General features: G+C 52.7%; 4 protein-coding genes across 4 annotated transcripts; 2 read left to right on the top strand and 2 right to left on the bottom strand.

Moving 5' to 3' along the window:
• The first annotated feature begins 1,788 nt into the window (after positions 1-1,788).
• LOC34623598 (ribosome-releasing factor 2, mitochondrial) lies at positions 1,789-6,987 on the top strand. The gene is made up of 10 exons (XM_026338255.1): positions 1,789-1,956; positions 2,193-2,278; positions 2,832-3,072; positions 3,247-3,723; positions 3,865-3,919; positions 4,034-4,597; positions 4,701-5,297; positions 5,503-6,473; positions 6,722-6,776; positions 6,908-6,987. The coding sequence occupies exons 1-10, from the start codon at positions 1,837-1,839 to the stop codon at positions 6,985-6,987; spliced, it is 3,246 nt and encodes a 1,081-aa protein (XP_026194040.1). The 5' UTR covers positions 1,789-1,836.
• Positions 6,988-7,551: 564 nt separating this feature from the next.
• LOC34623599 lies at positions 7,552-10,459 on the bottom strand. Its single transcript, XM_026338254.1, has 5 exons — positions 10,284-10,459; positions 9,424-9,513; positions 8,432-8,582; positions 7,931-8,362; positions 7,552-7,752 (listed from the first exon to the last, which is right to left on the bottom strand). The coding sequence occupies exons 1-5, from the start codon at positions 10,457-10,459 to the stop codon at positions 7,552-7,554; spliced, it is 1,050 nt and encodes a 349-aa protein (XP_026194039.1).
• A 453-nt stretch (positions 10,460-10,912) lies between these two features.
• On the bottom strand, positions 10,913-11,855 carry LOC113147494 (actin, alpha skeletal muscle-like). Its single transcript, XM_026338253.1, has 4 exons — positions 11,538-11,855; positions 11,232-11,372; positions 10,958-11,040; positions 10,913-10,916 (listed from the first exon to the last, which is right to left on the bottom strand). The coding sequence occupies exons 1-4, from the start codon at positions 11,853-11,855 to the stop codon at positions 10,913-10,915; spliced, it is 546 nt and encodes a 181-aa protein (XP_026194038.1).
• An 8,596-nt stretch (positions 11,856-20,451) lies between these two features.
• On the top strand, positions 20,452-21,956 carry LOC34623600. Its single transcript, XM_026338252.1, has 3 exons — positions 20,452-20,670; positions 21,259-21,485; positions 21,806-21,956. Exons 1-3 carry the CDS (start codon positions 20,452-20,454, stop codon positions 21,954-21,956), a joined length of 597 nt encoding a protein of 198 aa, XP_026194037.1.
• The last annotated feature ends 373 nt before the right edge of the window (positions 21,957-22,329 follow it).

The following is a 22,329-nucleotide window of genomic DNA, read 5'->3' as shown; positions in this document are numbered from 1 at the left end:
GCTGCTGCTGCTGCTGCTGCTGCTGCTGCTGCTGCTGCTGCTGCTGCTGCTGCTGCTGCTGCTGCTGCTGCTGCTGCTGCTGCTGCTGCTGCTGCTGCTGCTGCTGCTGCTGCTGCTGCTGCTGCTGTCATTGCCGCTAAGAGGACTCCTAGGAGAGTGTCTGTGCGTGGCAGGCACGTCAGTGTCAGAGTCGCTTGGCGGCTTGCCGCTGCTGGGGGTTGCGGCAAGGGCAGCTGCCCCTTTGTTTTGCTGTGGCTGCATCCTTCGCAGTGTTTAAAGTCTGCAGCAGCTTCAGCTTCAGCTTCTGTTGTGGTAACTGCTGGCGTCTGTCCTGGCTAGCTGCAGAGCTCGCTGTTCAGCACAGCTGGCGGAGCGTCATTGATCAGAAAGAGTTGCAGAGATCGCCGCTGCGTCTGTAAGGGAGGGAGCACAACAAGAAGGCATGTTGTTTTGGCTGGTCAGCGGAGAGTCGCCGTGGGTTGCTTTCAGGCAGCGTTCTGCTGCAGCGAGTGCAACTGCTGCCCTCCGTAGCTGCGCTCAGCGCAGAGCAGCTGGTGCAGCTAGTGCAGGAGGCGCCAGCGGAGGCTATGAAGCGAGCAGGCTGCGGCAGCTGCGCAATTGGAGTTCAAGGCAGTGGAGCGCTCGCCACGTGGAAGGGAGGGAGGGGGAAGAGGGCGGAGGGAAGGGAAGGGTAGGGGTAAGGGGTAAGAGGAAAGCGCACAGACATGCATCTTCCATCTTTATATCCACAAGTTATGTTTTTTCAGTGCTTCAACCTGCACAGCGGGGAAGAGGAAGGGGAAAGGGGGGCCTCCTGGCCTTGCATGTGGGAAGGAGGGCGGAATGTGGAGGGGGGCCCCCCTGGGGGGCCCCCCAGGGGGGCCCCCGGGGACGAAAATCGATTGCTGCTAGCTATCACCTGTGCTGCTGCTGCTCATAATAAAGGAGGCTATTTTCTTCTTTTTAAGGAGGAAGAAACTGCAGAGGGCAGATCTCTTGGTCCTTTGAATTCCTTGACTGCTGGCTAAATTGCGCGATGTAGAAGCTCCTTCTTCGACGTTTTCCACCTGAGGCATATGCCTCGCCAGAAGACTCTCAAGAGAGGGAGGGAGGCGCGCTCCGTGAAGCTGTTCAATGCATCCAGACACCTCGACGAAAAAAAGTTGCAGAACACTACTAGCAGCAACAACAAGGGGGCAACCGCTGCAATCGTTGCCCCTTTGCCACTCAAGAAGAACCTCCATCCGACAAAATCTTCGCATTCCTTCAATGTTGTCAGCCGCCAAGGCAGCAGCAGCAGCAACACCTGCCGCTTTGGCTCGAAGTTGTGCTGCTGCTGTGCGTCATCATCGTCAGCGCGAGATTTTTCGCCAACTGCTTTTCAGCACCAATTGCAGCAATTGCAGCACTTGCAACAGCGATCGCAGCAATTGCAGCAGCAATCGCATCAGCAACAGCAACAGAAATTGCATCAGCAACAACAACAACAGCAATCGCATCAGCATTCGCAACAGCAATCGCATCAGCAACACCAACAGCAATTGCAGCAATTGCAACACCAACAGCAGTCGCATCCTTGTTGGCTGTTGTTGTTGCTGCTGCTGCGTGAGCGCATTGTCTAGCGGTACGAAGCTGTGGCAACTCGCAGCAACCGCAAGGGCTTCCACATGTCGCCCAGCTGCGGCATCTGCTTTCCAGCGTTTCTCTGACGCTCTGCCTTCGCTTCCCTGCTGTGCATCTGAGGACGAAGCAGCCTCATCAGGAGCAGCATCAACCTCCTCCTCCGCAGCTGCATCAGCTGCAGCGGCAGCTGCCCGTGTTCGGAATATAGCGCTAATGGCGCATATTGATGCTGGCAAAACAACGACGGGAGAGGCCTTGTTGCTGCTGGGAAGTCAGCTGATTACCAAGGGCGAAGTCGACGAAGGCACCACTGCACTAGACTTTCTCAGACAGGCACGCCTTTTGCATGCACATTACCCACCCACTTCTTTCAAGGCAACGGGTTTCTCTTCGAGAGGAGGCGCCTTGCTATCGCAGCTTCACCTCTCACGTTGCTTCCGCTGCTACTGAAGGGTCGTCGAGATCACTTTTGTCTGCAGTGCAGGAGGGGAAACAGACAGGGGGTGAAACTCCGCGTGTAAAGCTAGCTGCATAACCTGCCTTAAGACGTCGAGTTTGTTGGTCTACAGGAAAGGGAGAGAGGCATCACAATTCAAGCGGCTGCTTCGCGTCTTCACTGGCGCGAATTTGTCGTCTCCCTCATTGACACCCCAGGGTAATCATCATCTGCTTCCCCTGTCTTTGCTGTTGTCTTTGCTCTTACTTTTGTCTTTGCTCTTACTGTTGTCTTTGCTCTTACTGTTGTCTTTGCTCTTGTCTTTGCTCTTACTGTTGTCTTTGCTGTTGTCTTTGCAGTTGCCTTTGCTGTTACTATTGTCTTTGCTGTTGTCTTTGCTGTTGTCTTCGCTATTGCTGTTGTCTTCGCTATTGCTGTTGTCTTTGCTGTTGTCTTTGCTGTTGTCTTTGCTGTTGTCTTTGCTGTTGTCTTCGCTATTGCTGTTGTCTTTGCTGTTGTCTTTGCTGTTACTGTTGTCTTTGCTGTTGTCTTCGCTATTGCTGTTGTCTTCGCTATTGCTGTTGTCTTTGCTGTTGTCTTTGCTGTTTCTGTTGGCAGTCCCTGCATGTTTAAGGCTGTTCGCGCTTTCATATCTTGTCGTTTCGCCGCTCCTGCGTTGCAGCTGTCAATACAGCAACACTATTGTTTACGTGCAGCAGTTACTGGGGCTGTGCATGGACTGAGCTCTAAGTGCTACTGACGTGTGCTTCAGACACGTGGATTTTTCTATGGAGGTTGAGTTGTCTTTAGTTGCTGCCGACGGAGTTGTGGTGCTCCTAGACGGCACGCGAGGCGTGGAGGCGCAAACTGCAGCCATCTGGAGGATGCTGCAGCAACGCCACCATCCACAGCAGCAGCAACAACAAGAACAGCAGCAGAAGCAGCAGCCTGTGTTGGAGCGTATCCCGCGGCTGATCTTCGCAAACAAGATGGATCGTGAAGGGGCAGATATGGTAGGACTAGGCTGTTTCCGCCCCCGTTGTTGATGCGAGGGGGAAAACAAAACGGCTTGCCACTGCCGACACTGCTGAGCCTGCAAAGAAGGCAGCACCCTGTGCCGCTGCTGCTGCGCTTTGCGCTGCTGTTACCGTTGTTGTTGCTGTCGATACTGCTGCGGATGTGTTTAGGATGCGTGTCTGCAATCGGTAAAGCGCCGGCTGGGAGTGTGGCCCCTGCAGCTGAACGTAGCAGTTCGTCCTGCTGCTAGTACAAATGAGGCAGCAGGCGCAACAGCTGCAGCAAAGCCTCTGCTGCACCTTATAGACCTTACAGACCTATGCTGCCGCAGTTATTATTTGCATCCCCTTGGCAAAAGGAGGTTGCCGCTCGTTGTGAAGACGTCGCCACCTCCTGAGCTGCAGCACCTCGTGGATTTCCCTGCAGCAACAGCTCAAGTGACGGCAGATGCAGTTGCAAGCCTTGCCTTTACGGCAGATAGAAACCAAAGTGCAGCGCCTACTAAGACCTTCTCTTGGTGGCAGCAACCCGCGCTGCTACGCCAAGTGCTGCAAAGGCGGCAAGCACTCCTGGAGGACGTCAGTCTCCTTGATGAGACCTTTGAGGCTCTGTACAGCAGTTCTAGCAGCAACGGTAGCAACGACAGCATTAGCAGTAGCAGCAGTATCTGCAGTACTAGCAGCAGCAGCAACAGCATTAGCAGTAGCAACAGCAACAACAGCGTTACCACATATAGCAATAGCAGCAGCAATAATGGCATTAGCCCATGTAGCACTAGCAACAACAACTGCGCAACAACTGAGTTGTGGACAGCACTTCGGCGGATTGTTGCTTCCAATTCAGGTGTGCAGCTTTTCCAAGGTTGGAGTCGCTTCCCATGCACTAGGGTGCAAGTTTTTAATTACAACACACACTACCTAGTGTTGGTGTTGCTGTGTGTTTGATGCGCTTTCACAGCCGTTCCAGTGCTCTTTGGATCGGCGAGAGACACATGTGGTATTGAGCTGCTGCTGGATGCAGCAGCTGCTCTGCTGCCATCGCCTCTCGAGCAGCCGGCACCGCTGCGTTGCCTGGAGAGCTCCCCATCGTGTGTTGCTGCTTTCAATCGCGCCAAGCAGCAGCAGCAACAACAGCAGCACCAACAACAACGCAAGCGGCAGCAACAGCAGCATAAACGAAGCCAGCGAGGGGCTGCCTTGCCTCAGCAGCTGTCGCTGCAGCAGCAGCAACAACAGCAACAGCGCCTGCTGCAACAGCAGTCTCATGAAGGCTGTCTCTTTGCCCCAAGTAGTGCATCTATTGCTGCCGCTGCAACCGCCTCTAGCATCACAGCGGCAGCCATTGGCGCTGCAGCTGCAGCCTCAGCTCCTGTTGAATGCAGCGCAGAAACTCGACGGCCCTTAGTGGCAGCAGCTGTTGCTGCTGATGTGCTACTGCCGCATGCACTTGCAGCGGCTGCGGCCTTTAAGGTTCTTCCGGACGGTCGTGGCGGGCGTCTTGCGTATTGCAGAATCTTTGCAGGTACGTTCTCAACGCTGAAGCCGAAGTATGTTTCGCGTGAGCTTCTCCAGGTGCCTGCATGCGCCCTATTTCACTTTGTTTCGTCCTGCTGTTGCTGCTGCAGGTCGGCTTGAAGCTCCTTGCGTTCTTTTCAATTCGTCTCAGCGGCAGGTAGAGGTAGTTCAGCAGCTGCTTTTGCCAGCTGCTTCTGCGTTCACACCAACAGCGACAGCCGCTGCAGGAGACGTGGCCGTGCTGCAGGGGCTGCAGCATACGCAGGCAGGAGATACGCTGCATGCAGTTCCTGCTGGTGCTGCTGCAGTGCAGCAGCACCAGCCGCAGCCGGCAAGTGAACCTTTCGTCTTTCAGCTGCACTCGGGGCATGCGCGTGATCATATGGAAGGACCTGCAGCTTCTGCTGCTGCCCATGCTGGGAACAGGAGCAGCGACGCCGAAGTGCTTGCTACTGAAGCCTCTTTGCTTTCAGTTTTGCAGCGGCAACAGCACCGGCAGCAACAGCAGGTGCCAGTTTGCTTTTGTTCACTGGATTGCAGCAGCAGCAGTGAGGAGCAGCAGCTGCAGCAGGCACTAGAGTTGGTGCAGTTGCAGGATCCGTCTCTTCGTTTCACAAGGGGTGAAGGCGAGGCCTTCGTTTTGTGGGGGCGTGGCCAGTTGCAGCTCGAGCTCGTCCGAGACAGACTCCATACTGAGTTCGGTGTGTGCTGTTGATGATTCCGACGTTGCGTTAGCGGCTGCTTCTTCTGCTGCTGCCTTCTGCGGAGAAGGAGGCACCACCGATTCTGCATTTTTCGCGCATGGTCGTGCTGTGCTCTCTGCCATGTGTGTATGGGCGCTGGTGCAATGTGAGGGCATCGGCAGCCGGTAGAGCGACTGCTCATGGCGGCTCTTGATGTGCTGATCCTCAGTGTCACGTGTTCTTGGTTTTCCAGGCCTCAAGACGCATTTAGCGCCAGTTGAAATCGCATACAAGGAGCGCCTGTTGCAGCCTCTAAGTGGCACTCTTACTTGGCCCCCCCGAAGCGGTAGTAGCAGCAGCAACAGCAGCAGCACAAACAGGAGGGGGGTTGGGCGTAGCAGCAGCAGCAGCAGTGTAACCATTAGCGTAGAGCTGCGGCCGCTGCCTTTAGTTGCCCCAGAACTTCGTCTGGGATCGATGCTAAAGGGCGAGGCAGACCCTTCCCCTGCTGCTGTTGCGGCTGCAGTTGCTGCAGCAGCGGCACCTGCTGCCACGGCTGCAGCAGAAAGGGGTTTCCCTGAGTGCACGTTGCGCACACTTTGCTCTGGGGGGCCTCTAACGGCTCCAGGGGAGTCGGCAGATCGCCCTCTGGGAGGCCTCTCTAGCCAGTCCTCGACTTTTATGGTTATAGAGCCGAAGGCGCAGGAGCAGCTGCAGCAGCTGGACAGCAGCTGCAGCACTGGTGCCGCCGTCATGCAGGCGATAGAGACGGCGGCAGCAGCGGCCCTTGCAACTGGTCCTCTTCGCGCTTCGCCTCTCGACTGGGTGTCTGTACACCTCATGTCTCTAGAGGTCGAGGGCGACACCGCAGTTTCTGTCAACGCAGCCGCTGCTACTGCGCAGCTGCTGCGTTCCTTGCTGCGCCACGGACGCGCTATGAGTCACTCTGCCTCAGGAGAAGCAGCAAACCCCGCTGCAGCAGCAGAAGACTTCGTGTCTCTGGCGGAGCCCATCATGCACGTGGAGGTGCTGTTGCCTGCTGCATGTGTTGGCGCCGCTGCAACAGATCTCACGCAGCACAGAGAGGCACACGTCATCTCCATTACTGCGGCCCATAGCGCAGCTGACGCTGGAGCCTCCGATGAGGAGTCTGCTGAGTTTACACAAGACGCAGAACGCATCATGCAGCTAGACGCAATAGTACGGGTTGTGTGTGTGGTGCTCTTGCAGTTTTTGCTTTGCATGCTGCTGTGGCACTCTTTGCTGTAGCGCTTGCCCTGTCTCTCTACCCTTGCGGAGTCGGCAGCTGCTTTTTGTGCCTCCGTTGCTGTGTCCACCGTGGAATCGGTGAAGGCGTTGTTGCAAAGAACGATGCTGCTCTGCAGATACATCTACAATTACTGCCACAGCCGGGAGCTGCCTTTCCTTCCTTGCGCTGTTCGCTGCAGTTGCCGCTACGCTGCGCAGAGGGCTACGTGTCGAGTCTCTTAGGCGTCACTCGCGGTGCGTCACCATTTGGAGTGTATGCACACGCCTCCTTTCCCCCATGCAGATGCCGTCTGTCCAGCTCCCCCTTTCCCGTCCCCCCAGTCTGCTGTTTGTCCTGATGGGTGGCTTCTTCTATTTTGCTGCAGGAAGCGCGAACTGCCACTTGCGGCCATTAGGCTACGGTGAAGTCTCAGCGGCGACGCAACAGACACTCTTGAACAGTTGACCTCTCAAGAAACCCGCAGCAGCAACAACGCCAGTCGAAGCAACAACCGTCTTCATGACTGCAGCAGGGGCTGCGCTCCCTGCCGCGCATAGCCACATTGTGGGGGGGCTGCGGCTTCCCCGTTCTTTGCCGCTTACAACAAGGATTGTGGCGCAAAAGACGGATCTGATGCAGGCTTTTAGATTTGGCTGATGTATGGGGTGCGAGCAAAGGGGGTTGAATCCCTGTGTTCTGCACCCCTTATTCCGCATAGCGACTGCCTTGTCGCAGTCATGTGAGCCGCCTGCGGCAGCCCGAGACTAGGCAGCCAGCTGCTCGGGGGAGCTTGCTGCGGTGAAACTGAGAGTAATTAAATCCTTCATCCACCCGTGTACTCACGAGCCCGTTGCGCCTGACAGTACGCAGCGCTGCCTCTTCCATAGGCTTCCTTCAGGTCTATGAGGTCTTATGTCATGCTCTTCCCTGGATTCTCTTACTGCTACCGTAAATGGCTTTCCCCATGGTTTGTCGCCTAAGGAAATTCTTCCCTGCATCACGCAGGACTCCTCGTGTGTATTTGGCTGCCTATGTTGCGAGGCCTACTCCTATCTTCCCGGTGAGCGACTTCTCTCCAATTATGGCTACGTCGACACTTCTTAGCCAGCTAACTAGAAGTACATTATAGCTCCCAAGCCCTGCCCCTCCTTTCCGCGCGTCGCACGCTGCCTGCCGCCTTGCCCCTGCACCTCCACTCTCTCGCTCTTCCCCTCTTCTTCGCTTGCCGTACTAATTGCAAAGCATGGCCACATCAAAATGGCAAAACAACTGCACCAAGGGGGCGCGCTGCCAGCAGCCAACAACATGGCTGCCGCTCTCTCAACGCAGCCTCCACTCCCCCGCAGAGCAGCACCAGCTGCACTCCAGCACCCACCCCATAAACTGCGGCAGCTGCATAATTTTAGGCTTTAGGATCGCTCGCTGGACTACTTGTGTCCTTGCTAACACTGCTAACGCTGCCACCTCCAGGTCTAGGGGGGGGAGGCTTGGGTAATCTGGGCGCATGCAGACTAGGGCGAAGCTGCAACTTGGGAATGAGCACTTGCTGCTGCACCTGGTCCTGCTGTTGCTGCGAGACTTCTTCAGCCGCATCTGCGCAGGTGGCGCTCTCTAAGTGGCCGCCGCTAGTGAGGCGGGGATCGCTGCTGCCCCCCAACTTCCGTTTGTCTGTATCCTCCTGCTCCTTCCTGTCTTCGCGTGAGGGGGCTTCGCTGCGGGGAGTCTCGCCAGAGCGCTGCGAGGCGGAGGGCGCTGTTTCCTCGTACTGAGGAGTGGTTGTTTCGGTTGAGGCCCAATCCGGCAGAGGCACGCGCCCTACCCACTCCGCCTGTCCGTACACCTGAGACAAGGGCAGTTGCAGGGAGCTTCAGTCTGAAATAGAGAACACAGTCTGTCTGACGAAGGAAACCACCGCGAAAGCCCCTCCATACAGCTCTGCAAAGAAGCACAGCTGTTTGCATTTTGCACCAAAAGGCCAGAACACACCTGCAGCCCATGAAGCGTCGCATGCATCGAGGCTCCACACCAGGCACGAATGGCTGGAGGCACTGGAGGGACACCTAAAGAGGCAGTTTCCGCAAGGCGTGATAGACCCTTCTCCCGCTGCAAGGCGGCACTGCAGCAGCAGCAGCAGGAAGCACGGGCCATACACACATACACACATGCATATATGTATATATATACAATACACACACACACATATATATATACAATACACACATACACACATACATATATATATATATACAATACACACACACACACACAACACAGCAAAAGGGGCGTCCTGCTTCTGCGCAGTCGTTGCAGCAGCACTCTGACACGCCGAACCTGCCCACCGTGCTGGCAACAGCAGCAGCAACAGCAACAGCAGCAGCAACACCAACAACAAATACGACATGAGGCACGCTCGAGAGGCTGGACGGACTGCAGATCAGCAGACAGCCGCGTTGACAGGCCTCGCAGGGAAGAAAAACCTCCACAGAGGATAATATTCTGCACAGCCAAGCGGCGAGCTTCCGCTGGGCAGCTGTGTAGGGAGCTGCGCGCACATGTATATCATATGTACTTGGAATATGTATAGAGTTTGCATATAATCTATAAATATATACATGTATATATGCATATATATGCCTAGGTGGACACGGTCTCGCATCTAAACACACCCACAAGCGGCAGGCAAAAAACCACAGCCTTCCTGGTATATTAAACACATGCTCTAGACTGCAAAACAGGCGAGGAAGAAAGGATGGCCCCTCGTCTTACTCTGCACACTGCCAACGTGGCGGCTGGTGAGGCTGCTTCAGGCAGCCCACAACAACAGCAAGCCCGCAGAGAAGCAGCGGCTCAGCACAAGCAACAAACTAAAAAGGACTGGCAGCATTTGCAAGAAGGCTGCACCTGAGGATGAGGTCGACAAGCCCCTGTCCAACGTCCACGGCAGTTTCTTCCGGAGGGAGCGAACCTAGAAGAACCTCCACACATCTCCACCTGGGAAAAGGCACAAAGCAGCGACAGAGCGTTGCAGGCACCAGCAGATGCTCTTGCAGCAGCAGCAGCAGCGCGAGCAGACGTTCGGCGAGAGGATCTCTGAGGCTCTGGTGCTCATGCGCTGTGCCGCTGCAGAGAAGGCAGCACGCTCAGACAAGCGGCAGGAGGAACGCTGGGAAGAGCGGACGGCATGTGAATATCATCTCTACAAGGCAAACCTGTAGCAACAGCGGCAGTAAGAACAGCAGCAAGAAGAGCAGCAGCAAGAAGAGCAGCAGGAACAGTGGCGACAAGTACAGCAGCACGAACAGCAAGAGCAACAAGAACAGAAAGAGCAACAAGAACAGAAAGAGCAACAAGAACAGAAAGAACAACAAGAACAGAAAGAACAACAAGAACAGGAAGAACAGCAACACCAACAAGAGCAGCAGCAAGAAGAGCAGCAGGAAAAAGAGCAGCAGCAAGAAGAGCAGCAGCAAGAAGAGCAGCAGCAAGAAGAGCAGCAGCAAGAAGAGCAGCAGGAAAAAGAGCAGCAGCAAGAAGAGCAGCAAGAACAGTGGCGACAAGTACAGCAGCACGAACAGCAAGAGCAACACGAACAGAAAGAGCAACAAGAACAGAAAGAGCAACAAGAACAGAAAGAACAACAACAACAGGAAGAACAGCAACACCAAGAAGAGCAGCAGCAAGAAGAGCAGCAGCAAGAAGAGCAGCAACAACACCATTACCAACAAGAACACCACCAAGAAGTACAGAAAGAGCATCTGTACCTGAGCTCAGCAGGCACTGTAATTGCTGTGCCGTCTTTAGCAATGTACTGCAAAGACAGCGATGACTCGAACTTTAGCCGCTGGTCGTGGTGTGGCTGCTGTTGTCGGTATTCGCTTAGGTCGTATCGAACATAGAGAACTTTGACTGCCATGTCTTCCAGCTCCTCGAGATTCATATTCTTGAGCTGCAGCGACAGAGGACGTGAACGAGGCACGAGGCAGTGGGGGTGTCGATGGGCAGCGCGCGACAGCGTGGCGGCGGCTTCTACGGTAAGCAATTCGTGCAGCAGCACTTGGCTAGGGGAAAAGCTCGGCAGCAGGGAGGAGCAGTGTTGTATTTCGGCAGCCTCACCGCTCGTTTTTCTGCTGGCGTTGAGGCTGCTGCTTCCGTGAGGGCATGCTGCAGCTGCTGCAGAACAGCCGCGGCACCGCCGCTCGACACTCGAAGAGCGCAAGGCAGAGGCGTGCCAAAACACGTGGGCTGCACACGGCAGCTTGTGAATCTGAGACGCAAGAAACCCAGACAGGAGGGCACGGGGGAATGCAGCGCGCAGACACATGCATGCATGCATGCATGCATGCACCACGGGGTGCAGAGGCTTGCCTCTGAAACGCGGAAATGCAGACTGTTAGCTGGGAGAGAGAAGGGGGCATCTATGGCCTCCTCAGCGTACCCGATATCCACGACAAGGCCTGTGTCAACTCCGCAGGTGTATAGAGGCGCAACCAAGTCGGAGAGAAAGGATACGCCAGGCACCTGTGACACAAGGAGGCAATTAAGTGGAATAGTGTGCGTGAGAATTGAATGGTTCCTGCCTCCCAGCCCGACATCTCTAGAGGGTCTCTGTTGGACTCGCGGGAATTCATTTCTTGCACGAGGATGTTTCCACGAGGAGGCGAAAGCTTCATGGCCGTATTCCAAATAGATATATGTATGTATATGGTTACCTGGAAGTAGTTAAGAAGAAGCTCCGTGACTTTGTGCTTGAGATAGGGGGGAGTGAGGACTCCCTCCAGGAGCAGCACGGGTTTCTCGTAAGGCGATCTGGCAGCACAGCCTTTTAAGATGTCGCTTAGCCAAATTGCGAGCTGATACTCCATAAAGGACTCTTGAGGGAAGTTCGTGACGCTGACCATGTTGGTGGCGGGTGTGGTACTGCTACTCATACTGCTGCTGCTACTCGTATTGCTGCTGCTGCTGCCACCCGTGCTCCTGCCGGTAGGACTGCGTGCTCCGCCACTGCTTGTTGTTGCGTCTTGTTGCTGCGGGGGAGACAAGGCGCCTTCAGCCTCCGCTGGAGCTGTTGGCGCGACTTTGTCTGGTGTTGCAGCGCCGGTGTCGGCTTGTGCGCATTGAACTGCCCCCGCCGCAGGTAAAACAGGGAGTTTCGCGGGTCCATCCGCGTGCAGAAAGGGTGCTTGAACTACCATGTGCGGCACGGGAAGGCCTGCAAAGCCGACTCGCACGAAGCGACTCCCCAAGTGGAGCACGAGGGGTACAGTGCCACCGATCTTAGGGTCGTCTTCAGCACCCTCTCCGAAATCATCGCCGCTCCATTCGTAGGGATCCATCTCCGCGTAGTTTGTGCCGCTGGCTTGGCTCTAATTAAAGCGTGCACATGCAGCAGCGAGCCCACGCAGCGGCAGCAAGCCGTGGTTGCCGCTGCTTGTCCTCCAGCCGACGGTGTGGCTGTGGTCGGTGTTACTGTGGTTGCTGTTGCTGCTCTTATTGTGTTTTATGCGCCACAAGAGGCCATTTCAAAAGAAGCTTGGTAGGACCGCTGCTTCGCTAAGCTGGGAATCTTGTGTTTCGCCCTGCGTCGGGCACGTATACATCAAGCTTTGAGCTATAGAGGCCTCCTGCGAATCCGCAAAGGTCAAGAAAACAGATCCCTTCGGGTGGCAGCAAGCCCCTACAGTTTGAGTTTCATAATGCAGTTTTGGTGTTTCATGTCAAAGGTGCGCAATTCATGGATGGAGGGCCTGTGTTCTCTAAGGGGGCCCCTTATGGGGGCCCCCACGCCTTGCGCCCGACGTCCAGCCAAGTTGGAATGCATACACCTCGCAATGGCGTCAAAACACAGACATGCAAAACAAAGCGTATATTTTAAAAGAGCTTATTGCCTTCTACACCCAAAGGCTCTCCTCGCGCCACGAGTCAAACATTCGAGGGCGAGTCGCCTCATGCGTTCAGTGTGTTTGCTGCCAAATGCAATTTAGGGTTCGTATGTCTAGTGAACTCTCCTACAGAGACAAGATTTCCTTTCCCTTGAACTGAGGAACCTCTGAGACTCATGCATACGGAAGTAGTGTAGGGGGCTGAGCCACACGTTGGCACTTTAAACTGTACTTGTTACTCTATGTAAAACGTTGTGCAGAACCGAGTACTTACTCGGGATACGCGTACATCTTATTTATTCAGAGTGTGTAGCCTTAGGTCAACGCATCACGACGGAAAGCTGGGTGCTTTTTGCAAAATGTACCATCGAGCTCGCTGGAGAGGCTCAGCCTGGTTAGACAGTGTTGCACAACCTAGCGGCGCCTCTTCCCTAATGTCAGAAAACTAAGTGACTCGAGCGAAAATGCAAGAGGTCTTTTGAAAATCGTCCAAGAACTCTTGCTTAGGTTTGATTGAGTCTGGACTAAAATGCAGCCCTACGGAGACCTTCCATGAAGCGTCAGAGTTGGTGGCACCTGAATGGTTCGATGCAGCCGTTCCCCAATAATCCGCGCTGTGGAAGCAGTGGACTGTCCTGTTTCCCTATAACAGGTGTCCGTCTTTGCTCAAGCTATTTGGCAATTCAATAATATGGTTTCCGTTGGAAACAGGTTAAAAGCGGACCCCCTGGGGATGGAAGTAGGTGGTGCTACATCGCCTTTTGAGGCGGCAGAGGCCGGCCTGCAAGCTGCTATGAACGCACTTTCTGCCTACCTGGTAAATTGGCATATTTTCAGTCGACAAAGTATTAACACATACTTTGATGAGGTGATGCCAACGAACAGGGGAGACAACCGCAAGGAGGGACAAATCCTCAAAGATTTCATAAGCCAGTTGGAAGAGTACTCGTTTTCGTACCCTCCGAGTGAAGAGAACAAGTGCTGCTTGTGGCATGTCCAAGAGAGAGGGGCAGAATGATTACTGTGCCTTTGGGCGAGCTCTCACACAAGCCTTGCCTCATAGCTTTTATACACTGGTTATCTGAACGGCAAGCTTTGGGAAAGTTGAGGGCGCACTTAGCAGGAGAGTGTATCGATAGATAGGTATATATAAAAAGTATCAAACCTTGACTTGCAATTGCCACAACATAAAAGAACAGCTGATTTATCATTGCTCTTTCTCGGGTTTACAAGACGTGTCACTCCAGGTGGCCGCGGAAAAGGCAGCGACTCAGAAAGTCAACAGCCGGCACAAGAAAGCGTGCCTGAATGATGGAATGCCTAAGGCTTCAGAAGCAAACAAGCGCAACTCCTGCGTGTTTGGCTGAAGAGGAAGATGCAAATGAGAATATAGAATCTATGAATGTCAGGGGTGTGTCCACACGACCATAGCCACAGTCTAAGCGGATAAAAAAGGAAAGTCAGAGAAAACCCAATTTCTTTGCCTTTATAGACAGCCCCCAAAACGCACCTGCTTTATTGTGGGACATTTAGTCATATAATGCGGAGTTGCTAAGGCATGAGAAAAATCAAAGAATTTTAGCAAAAGACAAGAACCACGGATATCAAGGTGCATTGCAAGCAAAGAAGGCTTATCAGGGAAGCGGAATGCTTCCCACACAGGCTGGGGCAGTGAAGGGGGACGCAGAATACAGAGCCACAGCAAGGGCCTCACCACGGGTCAGTTCCCCGATGAGACAAGCTTGTCTTAATGCTCAATAATTGGTAGCGCTACATTAAAAACTGGATGTGAAGTGGATCTGTAATATGAAGAGATTGTGCAAAAGTGCAATCTGCCTGTTCACACGTTAGCACAGTCCTAAAAAAATAGGCCTGCTCACGGGCGGCAGAATGCAAGGACTGGCAAGAATACGGCAGTTTAAACCTAAGTTTAATCGGAACCGTCTCTTGGTAGCATGCTCCCTGACTGTTGTGCTGGAATCAAGCACCAGGAAGCCATGCCATCTTATCCATATCATAGGTGAACTTGTGGAAGGCGGTTGCGGCCAAAGCTGCACGTTGTGGTTAGTGTGCCGGAAGGCGCTACACAAGATTATTTCCTGCTTCACCCAACAACGATAATTTCGGCTATCATAAGTGGGGTGGAGTTAGTCCCTGAACAAGTTAGGGGAGGGTCGGAGTGCTGGCGGCACAATAGCAGAGTAGGTTATATGCATGCGCTCCGCTCCAGTGGCCCTTCACCCGGTTCTTTATTGAGAATTACGGTTAAAGATTCACCAAAAAGCAGCCAAAATGAACAAAGATCAAGAGGAAGCTTGCAGCTGTGCTAAACAACTACAAGCCGCCAGCAAGTTTCCCACTTGCGAGTCGTCAACCGCACCGCATGAAGCTAACCCCTAGCTCAGCCGCCAAGCTCTATTGCATTGTATCCAAAGCTTGCACACCATACGAATGTAAAGAAGACTGACTAGCATGCCAATGGCTTGCTTAAAATTGCTTTAAAACGACAGAAAGCAGGAATTGACCACCGCTCGTGGCATGACCGGGTGGCAGTACCAAATCAGGGCAGAGGGCAGCGCCTTAGCGTCAACTGGAAACCCTCAAAGTGGATTACTGTAAAGCAAGGCTTCCAGAGGCCACGTAATGGCGAATTACAAAGGAAACAGGCGTACCGACAGTCTACTGGACACTTGTCTTTACGCGCGCCTTTTCATAAATCCCCGCCTTTCCTGTTAGCAGGCACTAAGCCACTCACGCTTGCATTCGCAAAATCGAGTATAGCTATTCGCGGAAGGACTTCATAATGCTAAGGGCTAAGGCTAAACTGTAGTGGCAAAAGACTTCGGATTTGTTGAGCACATTAACGAAGGTCGCATGGGTGGCTACATACACAACGCCTTGGCTTCCAGCCAAATCGTTCAAGTGCATTTACAGTACCTAGAGCGTACACTTCAGATTTTGCAAGACAAGCAGTGGTATTTAAAGGTGCGCAAGTGTCCACATATTATTCGGACGATTGTATTGAGCAGATTCTGTGCTTCAACTGCAGGGATTGAGTCAACTGGAAAAAATAAAGCAACGAAGGGGTCGCCCCTACCTTTACGCACCGACAAGCACACTGCGAGCGTCCACAAAATTGCAGCTTGCTCCTGAAATTTCATTCATGAATGTGTGCGGATCGCTACTCCCATAAATACCCTACTTAAGTAAACGCAGTGCAAGACCTTGATAAAGGGAGCTGATGCGCCAGCAGGGACGCTTATCGGCTGCCTTTCAACTCTTCGGTACTTGCACTGTCATACTGTGGGTATCATTTCTTCCTAGTAACCGAAGTTGCAGAAGCATTCAGAGGTGCGCTTCATCATCAAACAAGCTAAGAATTTTTACGATCAGCAAATTATTGGCTGGATTTCAGCATTGTTTCACCGAGGACGACCAGCTGGGCCGTGAGAGGGAATTCGAACTCGGTGCCGTCTAATAAGGTGCGCAAAAGTGCCGGCACTATTTTTATAGGTGCCAAGTCACTGTCCAAACTAATTCTTAGGTGCACCTTGCGGAAAGTCTAGGACAGTGCTTATCTCATCGTTGTTCGTTGGCTTGGACGCCTCTTTCAGTAGACCTCACATTGAACACCCTTCATAAGAATCACCAGGCTGTACGAGGTGCACTAGAAGGCGAACAGATGAAGATGTGTGAGGCCGGTTGGCTACGACCATTGGACATTTTCCCATGGATCAATACTTTTGATAACTCTACCGGGACAATCTAACAGAGAGCGCCTGCGAATAAATCTGCGTGTAGTTCCGAGCAACACTCATAAAGGTAACGAAGCTATTTCAGGCAGAATACGCGTGTGATAAAGGCAATTACAACGAAAGGAGATAAATGACGTCCCAATAACTTGATTTATTACGGTACATCAATATTGGAATTCCTAAAGAAACTTCAATACTCCCCGAGCTCTTTGCGAACTTTGCCGCGAAGGCAAGTGATCCGTGTGGAGGCGGGGGATCGACAAAGACGGATTATAGGACTGCGAAACAGCGATGGGATACTAGCTTATAGTTTCTTAGTTTTCAGGTGAGAAGTGCCCACGTTAAAGGATGACGAAGGGGTGGTCGTGGTCTGCGTTGCCTGCGCGAGGACTCGAGGGACTGCTTGGTTAGCAATGCTCGTTGCTATGGACGACATTCCTCCCGTTTCGTTGGAGTTGCCTTTCGCCAACGCATATTCTGCCTAAAGTAACTTCGTTAGCTTCATGATTATTGCTCAAAACTACACTCATCTTTGTGCGCAGGCGCTCTCCTTTAGCTTGTCTCTATGTTTTTCCTTATGCCTCTTTTGCGGCTTTGAAATCGACTATGCTGCACGCGTTTGGAATAATTACGTGCATATATTGGTCTTTACAACGCTGAAGTACTGCTGAAGTAGTGTATATTTTGATTGGCAGTGTATAATTTACTTGCCTCCTGCTTTCGCGCGCGCAAAAGTGGGCGTACTCAGTGCGGCACTTCAATGGACGCAATCCACCACGCAGCTACTGTCATGTTAATTTAGTTCCTCGTAAACCCCTTAAGTATTACCCAGATGGTCTTCTTGTCCTTGTTAGCCTCGACGGCCACCTTATGCGTCTCCCTTCTGGACGGCGGAGCTCATGATAGTGCAACTACCGACAGAAATACAAATGGCAAGTTTGGAAGCTCTATCTTGCATTGCCTATTGGAACGCTTACGCAACCTCGTGCGTATAAAGAAGCGTAGATATGGCGTGTCGCTCATTTTGTCGACTAGTATGTGTGCCTCTCCTCCCACCAATTTTGCTTTAGCGGTTGATGCACACATTGCTCTTCTCATCTGCGCTTTTTACGCGTGTCTGCCTGCCTGGTCATTGGCGATAGGCCGCCAACTCTTCTGAAGTCCTGCATACAGGTCCGAAACTCATGTGCAATTTTTACTTAAAGGGATAAAGATGTAGCGGGATACGCCACATTGAAACACTGTCAAGTCTCATAATGTCCTAGCTGAATTATTGTAGTAAGACGCGTGATTTGTCCATTTAAATCCCATGTTTCTTTGCATAGTACTGTTAGCGAGACACAATCAAATGCAAAGTTGTGTGCTTGTGCCCTAGATGATATGTGCAACTAGCTGTAAACGCTAGGATGGAGTGCTGAGAGGGTGCAGCTAGGCGTATCGCGGCTGTCCCCCCTTCCTCATACCGAAGCCTCTGACAAACGCTCGCAGGCGAAAGAAAATGTTTTGTGCTCATTACTTCTCTGTAAGCTTGTAGCGAGTTTGAATTTGACTATCAACCTACGAGACCACATCCGCAGCGTACAGCGCAAACCTTGGCTCATACTGCCAACTCCCATCCAATGTGCAATGTCACTTTACCATATATCCAGGCTACTTTCATTGAGAACGCATTGCAGTTCTTATGTCGTGCTGGGCTGTTAGCCACATTAGAAATCCAACCCATGAAGAGGAGAGAGAAACGTGTATCCCCTTCACAGAGCAATCGATCCTCCCCTTTTGGTGGTTCTAAATTGCTCTCTTACTCGACTAGCCCCTCCTTCTATAGAATTTCGATGTTGGCCCTTGTAAATTTCTTGACTTCCCCTCTTGCGCCCCTTAGGAAGTGCGCTTGGAATGATGCAAGTCGTAAGTTGTGCATAGCTGGCTTTGAGTTGGCAGGGTTGTGCCACCTCCTCGTCTTCCCAATGAGACTGATGAGCATTTCTTGGATAAACAAGCCTTAATTAGATGCCTGTTTTATATTTAATGTCATGTGCTCTTCTGAGTTGTGCTTCCTGTAGTGCTGCGGGGCCCTGTAGCCTCGCTACAGCGAGCCGCCATTAAGGCAGCGACAGACAGGAGGAAGAAGCCCTAGCTAGTGCCGGCTAGCGGTGTAACTTGAGTTGTTATGTTGCTAATTTTGGGGTTAAAGTAAGGCCAGCAAAAGGAAAGGCAGAATTACGTTCTCCCTGGCAGTTCGCCCCATTTGAGCTACCTGCCGGCGGGGTCTGTAGGCGACCACTGCAACTTGGTTTGGCGGGATTTCCTGGGCACCTCTTGCAGAAATAATTGCACCTCTTTGTTTGTGGGGAATGAAATTCAATGGATTCTGGAATTCATTTGTATCGAGACCCTCTGCAAGTGCTGCCAACATTGATTCGGATTTACTAGATCGTCTGCGCAACGACTCGCCCATAGTATCGGAGGGGCCACCCCCGTCCGACACTCTAAATGCTACTGCTTGCCTAATGTATGTTTTCTGCCTCGATTTCTTCTTCCTGGTGCTTTCAAAGCCTTTTTCATGCAGCCAACACTTCAGACACATGTCTCAAACCACCTGCTAGGACGACTTCTCAACTCGAGGCCAGCTGTGGCGCCGCTGTCGGGGTGGAGGCGCTGTCCCTGCCAGTGTCGAAGTAGTTCCTTTCTTCCCACATTTCTCGGATACTGGTTCATGAAACCTTTTCAGTCTTCCCGAAAGGGCTGCAAGGCTAGAGCTCAACATCAGCGGACGCTCAACATTCCTCCACCGTAGAGTGGCAGCACCGGCAACGCTTGCATGGTCAACAGCATCGACGGAAGTTCGGACTCATAGGGCTTCCGTGCTCCTTCTTCGTACATCTGCTCAAAGAGAGTCCATCCTAAAGTCTTGGACTTGTGAAGCGTTGCCTTAATCACTTTGTTGGGTCCTGCACGACACCAGCGAGGCAAACGGCCATTGCAGACCCCTCTGCTGGAGCGACTGCAGCAACTGTACCTGCTGCAGCGGATCCAGCAAAATCAATGTACGTGACAGGAATCCTGCGAATATAATCCTTGCCCTGTTTCACTTCGACCCTCCAACTCGAAAAGGGGCAGTCTTTTCGTGCTGGCCAAAGGAGCAGCATCAGAAGCAGCAGCACTACCACCATCAGCAGCAGCCTTACCACCACCACCACCAGCAGCATCAGCAGCAGATACGACAACTGTATTGGCACCGTCGATTACACCAGCATCCGGAGGCGCAGCCGCAGCAGCGTGGGGTAACCTTGTGAGTTGCAATGGAAGGTTCAGAAGGGGCCAAGATGCCCTCTGGTATTTCAGTCAAGGCTGTTCCTCCGGGAGCAGCAAAAGCTCCCCCTGCTTCTGCGGCAGCACCTAAGGCGGGCCTGCAGCCGGCTACACCTGTACAGGCAGTCGGGGTGGCTCCCCGTGCGGTGCCTTCTGGCAAAGAAAACGCTCCTGAAGCAGGAGCGCAGGGAGAAAGCAGCCATCCAGACGAGAAAGGAAGCGGCGGAAGCCCGCCGAATCCTTGCATTCGCGTCCTCTTTCTTCATAGGTAGAAGCAAGCCCCTTTTGACGTAGTTGCACTTTCTCTCCTGCAGTTCCTGCCAAACTCTTATTTGCCACATACGTATATGTGGAACAAAAAAAACAGACGGTGCCCCTTGCTTCCAGCTCTCATATATATATAGCAATAGCTATAGATCTATCTATAGATATATATGTATCCATATTATTATCTATGGATAGATATCTATCTACATATATATATATATATGTATATACCTTCCGCACGAGTCTGATTGTCTAGAATGGGTCACCTGTTTGGTCGCGTCTGCCAGTCCTTTAGACGGCGTGTAGTTCGGTGAGCATGTGCGTGTGTTCATGCCGTTCTCCCTGTTTGCATCGTGCTGCCTGCCAAGAGCTCCTTCTCTTGCAGGACGGGGGGGCGCACCCCTTGATCTTAGGACGTATCTTCCTCCCTCTGTCATCAGTAGCCTGTGTTGTTGCTGCTGCTGTTGCGCTGGGACCCCTTTTTATACCTGCATCCCTCTCTTCGCTCCCCTATTTCTAGACGTTCCTCTCGCTGTTGTGTGTCTTTCAGTCTCGAGCTCTCGGACGATGCGGCAAAGGTGGGACTCTTACAGGAAGCCTTTGGTAAAGCTGCTGTTTTCGCTCCTCGCCTTGGTGCCAGGAGGACCCTTGCCTTGTTCGGTCTGGGGTTTGTCCTTGTAGCCTTGCTCATGTGTGCCGTCGTGATCGTCACATTCCGCATGGCGAACTTCCTGGCGGGCATAATGGCACTCAGTGCGTTCATTCTGATATGCCTCCTCGCCTTCTTTCTTGCGTGGAGAGGCGTGACACAGCTCGTGATGAGGCATGCAGTCCTGCAAGCAGAAAGCGCTTTCAACTCCTTCAAGCCAAACGTAATCGTGGCGCCAGCCTACGGAGCCGTAGTGGCTCTTCAAATGGATATTCCCAAAGTTCCCCTGGTCAGTGAGGCGCTTTGGCAGAAGAGGATGCAGCACTGCGTGGGAAGGAGGGAGGGGATAGAGCAGTATCCGTGCATCTAGAAATATGCACACCCCTGATGGCGCACATACACGTAGAGACAGAGAGAGGAGAACGGAGGAATGAGAATCAAAGACAGAGGGACAGAGAGAGAGAGCGGCAAACAGAGACAGTGCGAGAGAAAGAGAGAGAGAGAGCAAGGGAGGCAAGGAGAGAGAGAGACAGAGACAGACAGAGACAGAGAAAATAATTAACGTGAAGAGTTCTGCAGTTTAGCAGCCTTTTCTTTCCAGCCTCTGGTTGCAAAATTGTAGCTTTCTTGTGCACCGTAGACCTTTGCGTGTTTCACCGTTCAACCGACGCCTTGCGTCTATTGCCAGCACGCGCCCCCTCATTCCGTCCTTCATCCTTCCTTTTAACCTGTGTCGCGTATTTTTCGATGCCTTGTACGGTCTCCGTTCCAGCGGTGCCTCTGCCCCTGCTTCCTCCCCTGAGCTAAGCCCTCTCCTCAAGCATTTATCTGGTGTTGTGCTTGGCCTTTTGCGTGTCGCTCCTTCTGGCGCTCGTAGGTGTTGTTAAGTCCGGCGCAGGACGTCTATTACCGCTACATGCATTTGCGACCGCTCGTTTCTATCGCCGAGTACCCCTACTGCATTCTGATCAGCGGCAGTAAAGACACTCAGGTCCCTCTTGATGACGCTATCCGTTTGGTCGAAACCGCAGAATTCGGAAGATGCAGGCTTGAGGTCGTTGACGATGACCATTCATATAGGACCCTCAAGGTTGAAGACTTCAGGTCCGTTAAATAACAACCCAAAACCCCCTTTCCTCATACAGTGCTTGAGCCTACTGGCGGAGCAGGGCGATACGGGATACAAGTATGGTGGGTGGCCAGCGCTTCCTGCCAGGCCTTGTCACGTGCTAGATGCCTCTCACCATTTCTCATTTGTGATTCAAAACAGCGTCGCCGGCACCAACAGTCCCCTCTAATCTACTGCGCGCTCCTTTAATTCGTGTCGCTGTGTGTCTCTGTGTGTGTGTGTTTGTGTGTTTGTGTGTCTGTACTGGCCCCTGTCTCTCTCTCTTCCCTTTTGCCGGGCGTCCGGTGAAATGCAGGACTTGGGTTGAGGAGGCCTTTCAAAAGGGCGCTGAGGTGGTTCGAAGTGAAGCCGCCAAGGGCAACAAATACTTTGATGCTTCGCTTTTCGAGCCTCAAGAAGTGACCCCCGTCGCTGCGCAAGAAGGCGAAGCGGCCACATCCGTCTGAACGTTAGGGCGCCGTTTACTGGAATTTCGCAGAAACAGGGGCAACACCCCCGTCTGACGTCCGGCGTATTCACCCCACCACAATGCACACCCTATAGTAAACTTTTTTCGAGTTCACTGTGATTTTTACACGCATCGATTTCTGCTTCGTTCGCGCTTTCGAGACCAATGTTGCTCTCGCATGGGCACCGCGTCCCAGCACAGTTCATAGTACCTTACTAGCCGCCTTTTCACTGCTGCTGCCACAGCGCATCAGATAGCATCGGGAGAGGAAAGGAATGCAAAGGCTACCTCAAGAGGCCGCAGCGTCAGTTGTGCACTGCTCTTGCGTCCTCTCAACAAAACACAGTCAAAGCAAAACGAAACTTAGCTGG

The sequence above is a fragment of the Cyclospora cayetanensis genome, unplaced genomic scaffold (assembly GCF_002999335.1).
Source record: "Cyclospora cayetanensis isolate NF1_C8 unplaced genomic scaffold, CcayRef3 CcayRef3_contig_242, whole genome shotgun sequence".
In the NCBI taxonomy this organism is placed as follows: Eukaryota; Apicomplexa; class Conoidasida; order Eucoccidiorida; family Eimeriidae; genus Cyclospora; species Cyclospora cayetanensis.
Note: the sequence above shows the minus strand (reverse complement) of the source record. Positions and strands in the feature narration are given on the sequence as shown.

Coding starts and splice junctions, on each gene's coding strand:
- LOC34623598 (XM_026338255.1), top strand. CDS start 1,837: ATGGCGCATATTGATGCTGGCAAAACAACGACGGGAGAGGCCTTGTTG. Junction 4,598..4,700: donor GTATTGCAGAATCTTTGCAG/GTACGTTCTCAA, acceptor TTGCTGCTGCAG/GTCGGCTTGAAGCTCCTTGC. Junction 6,777..6,907: donor TCTCTTAGGCGTCACTCGCG/GTGCGTCACCAT, acceptor ATTTTGCTGCAG/GAAGCGCGAACTGCCACTTG.
- LOC34623599 (XM_026338254.1), bottom strand. CDS start 10,459: ATGAATCTCGAGGAGCTGGAAGACATGGCAGTCAAAGTTCTCTATGTT. Junction 9,514..10,283: donor ACAGTGCCTGCTGAGCTCAG/GTACAGATGCTC, acceptor GCCTTTTCCCAG/GTGGAGATGTGTGGAGGTTC. Junction 8,583..9,423: donor CTTGTCGACCTCATCCTCAG/GTGCAGCCTTCT, acceptor CTGCCTCTTTAG/GTGTCCCTCCAGTGCCTCCA.
- LOC113147494 (XM_026338253.1), bottom strand. CDS start 11,855: ATGGATCCCTACGAATGGAGCGGCGATGATTTCGGAGAGGGTGCTGAA. Junction 11,373..11,537: donor CTCCCCCGCAGCAACAAGAC/GCAACAACAAGC, acceptor ATGGAGTATCAG/CTCGCAATTTGGCTAAGCGA. Junction 11,041..11,231: donor TTCTTCTTAACTACTTCCAG/GTAACCATATAC, acceptor CTTGTGTCACAG/GTGCCTGGCGTATCCTTTCT.
- LOC34623600 (XM_026338252.1), top strand. CDS start 20,452: ATGGCGAACTTCCTGGCGGGCATAATGGCACTCAGTGCGTTCATTCTG. Junction 20,671..21,258: donor ATATTCCCAAAGTTCCCCTG/GTCAGTGAGGCG, acceptor TGGCGCTCGTAG/GTGTTGTTAAGTCCGGCGCA. Junction 21,486..21,805: donor CTCAAGGTTGAAGACTTCAG/GTCCGTTAAATA, acceptor GGTGAAATGCAG/GACTTGGGTTGAGGAGGCCT.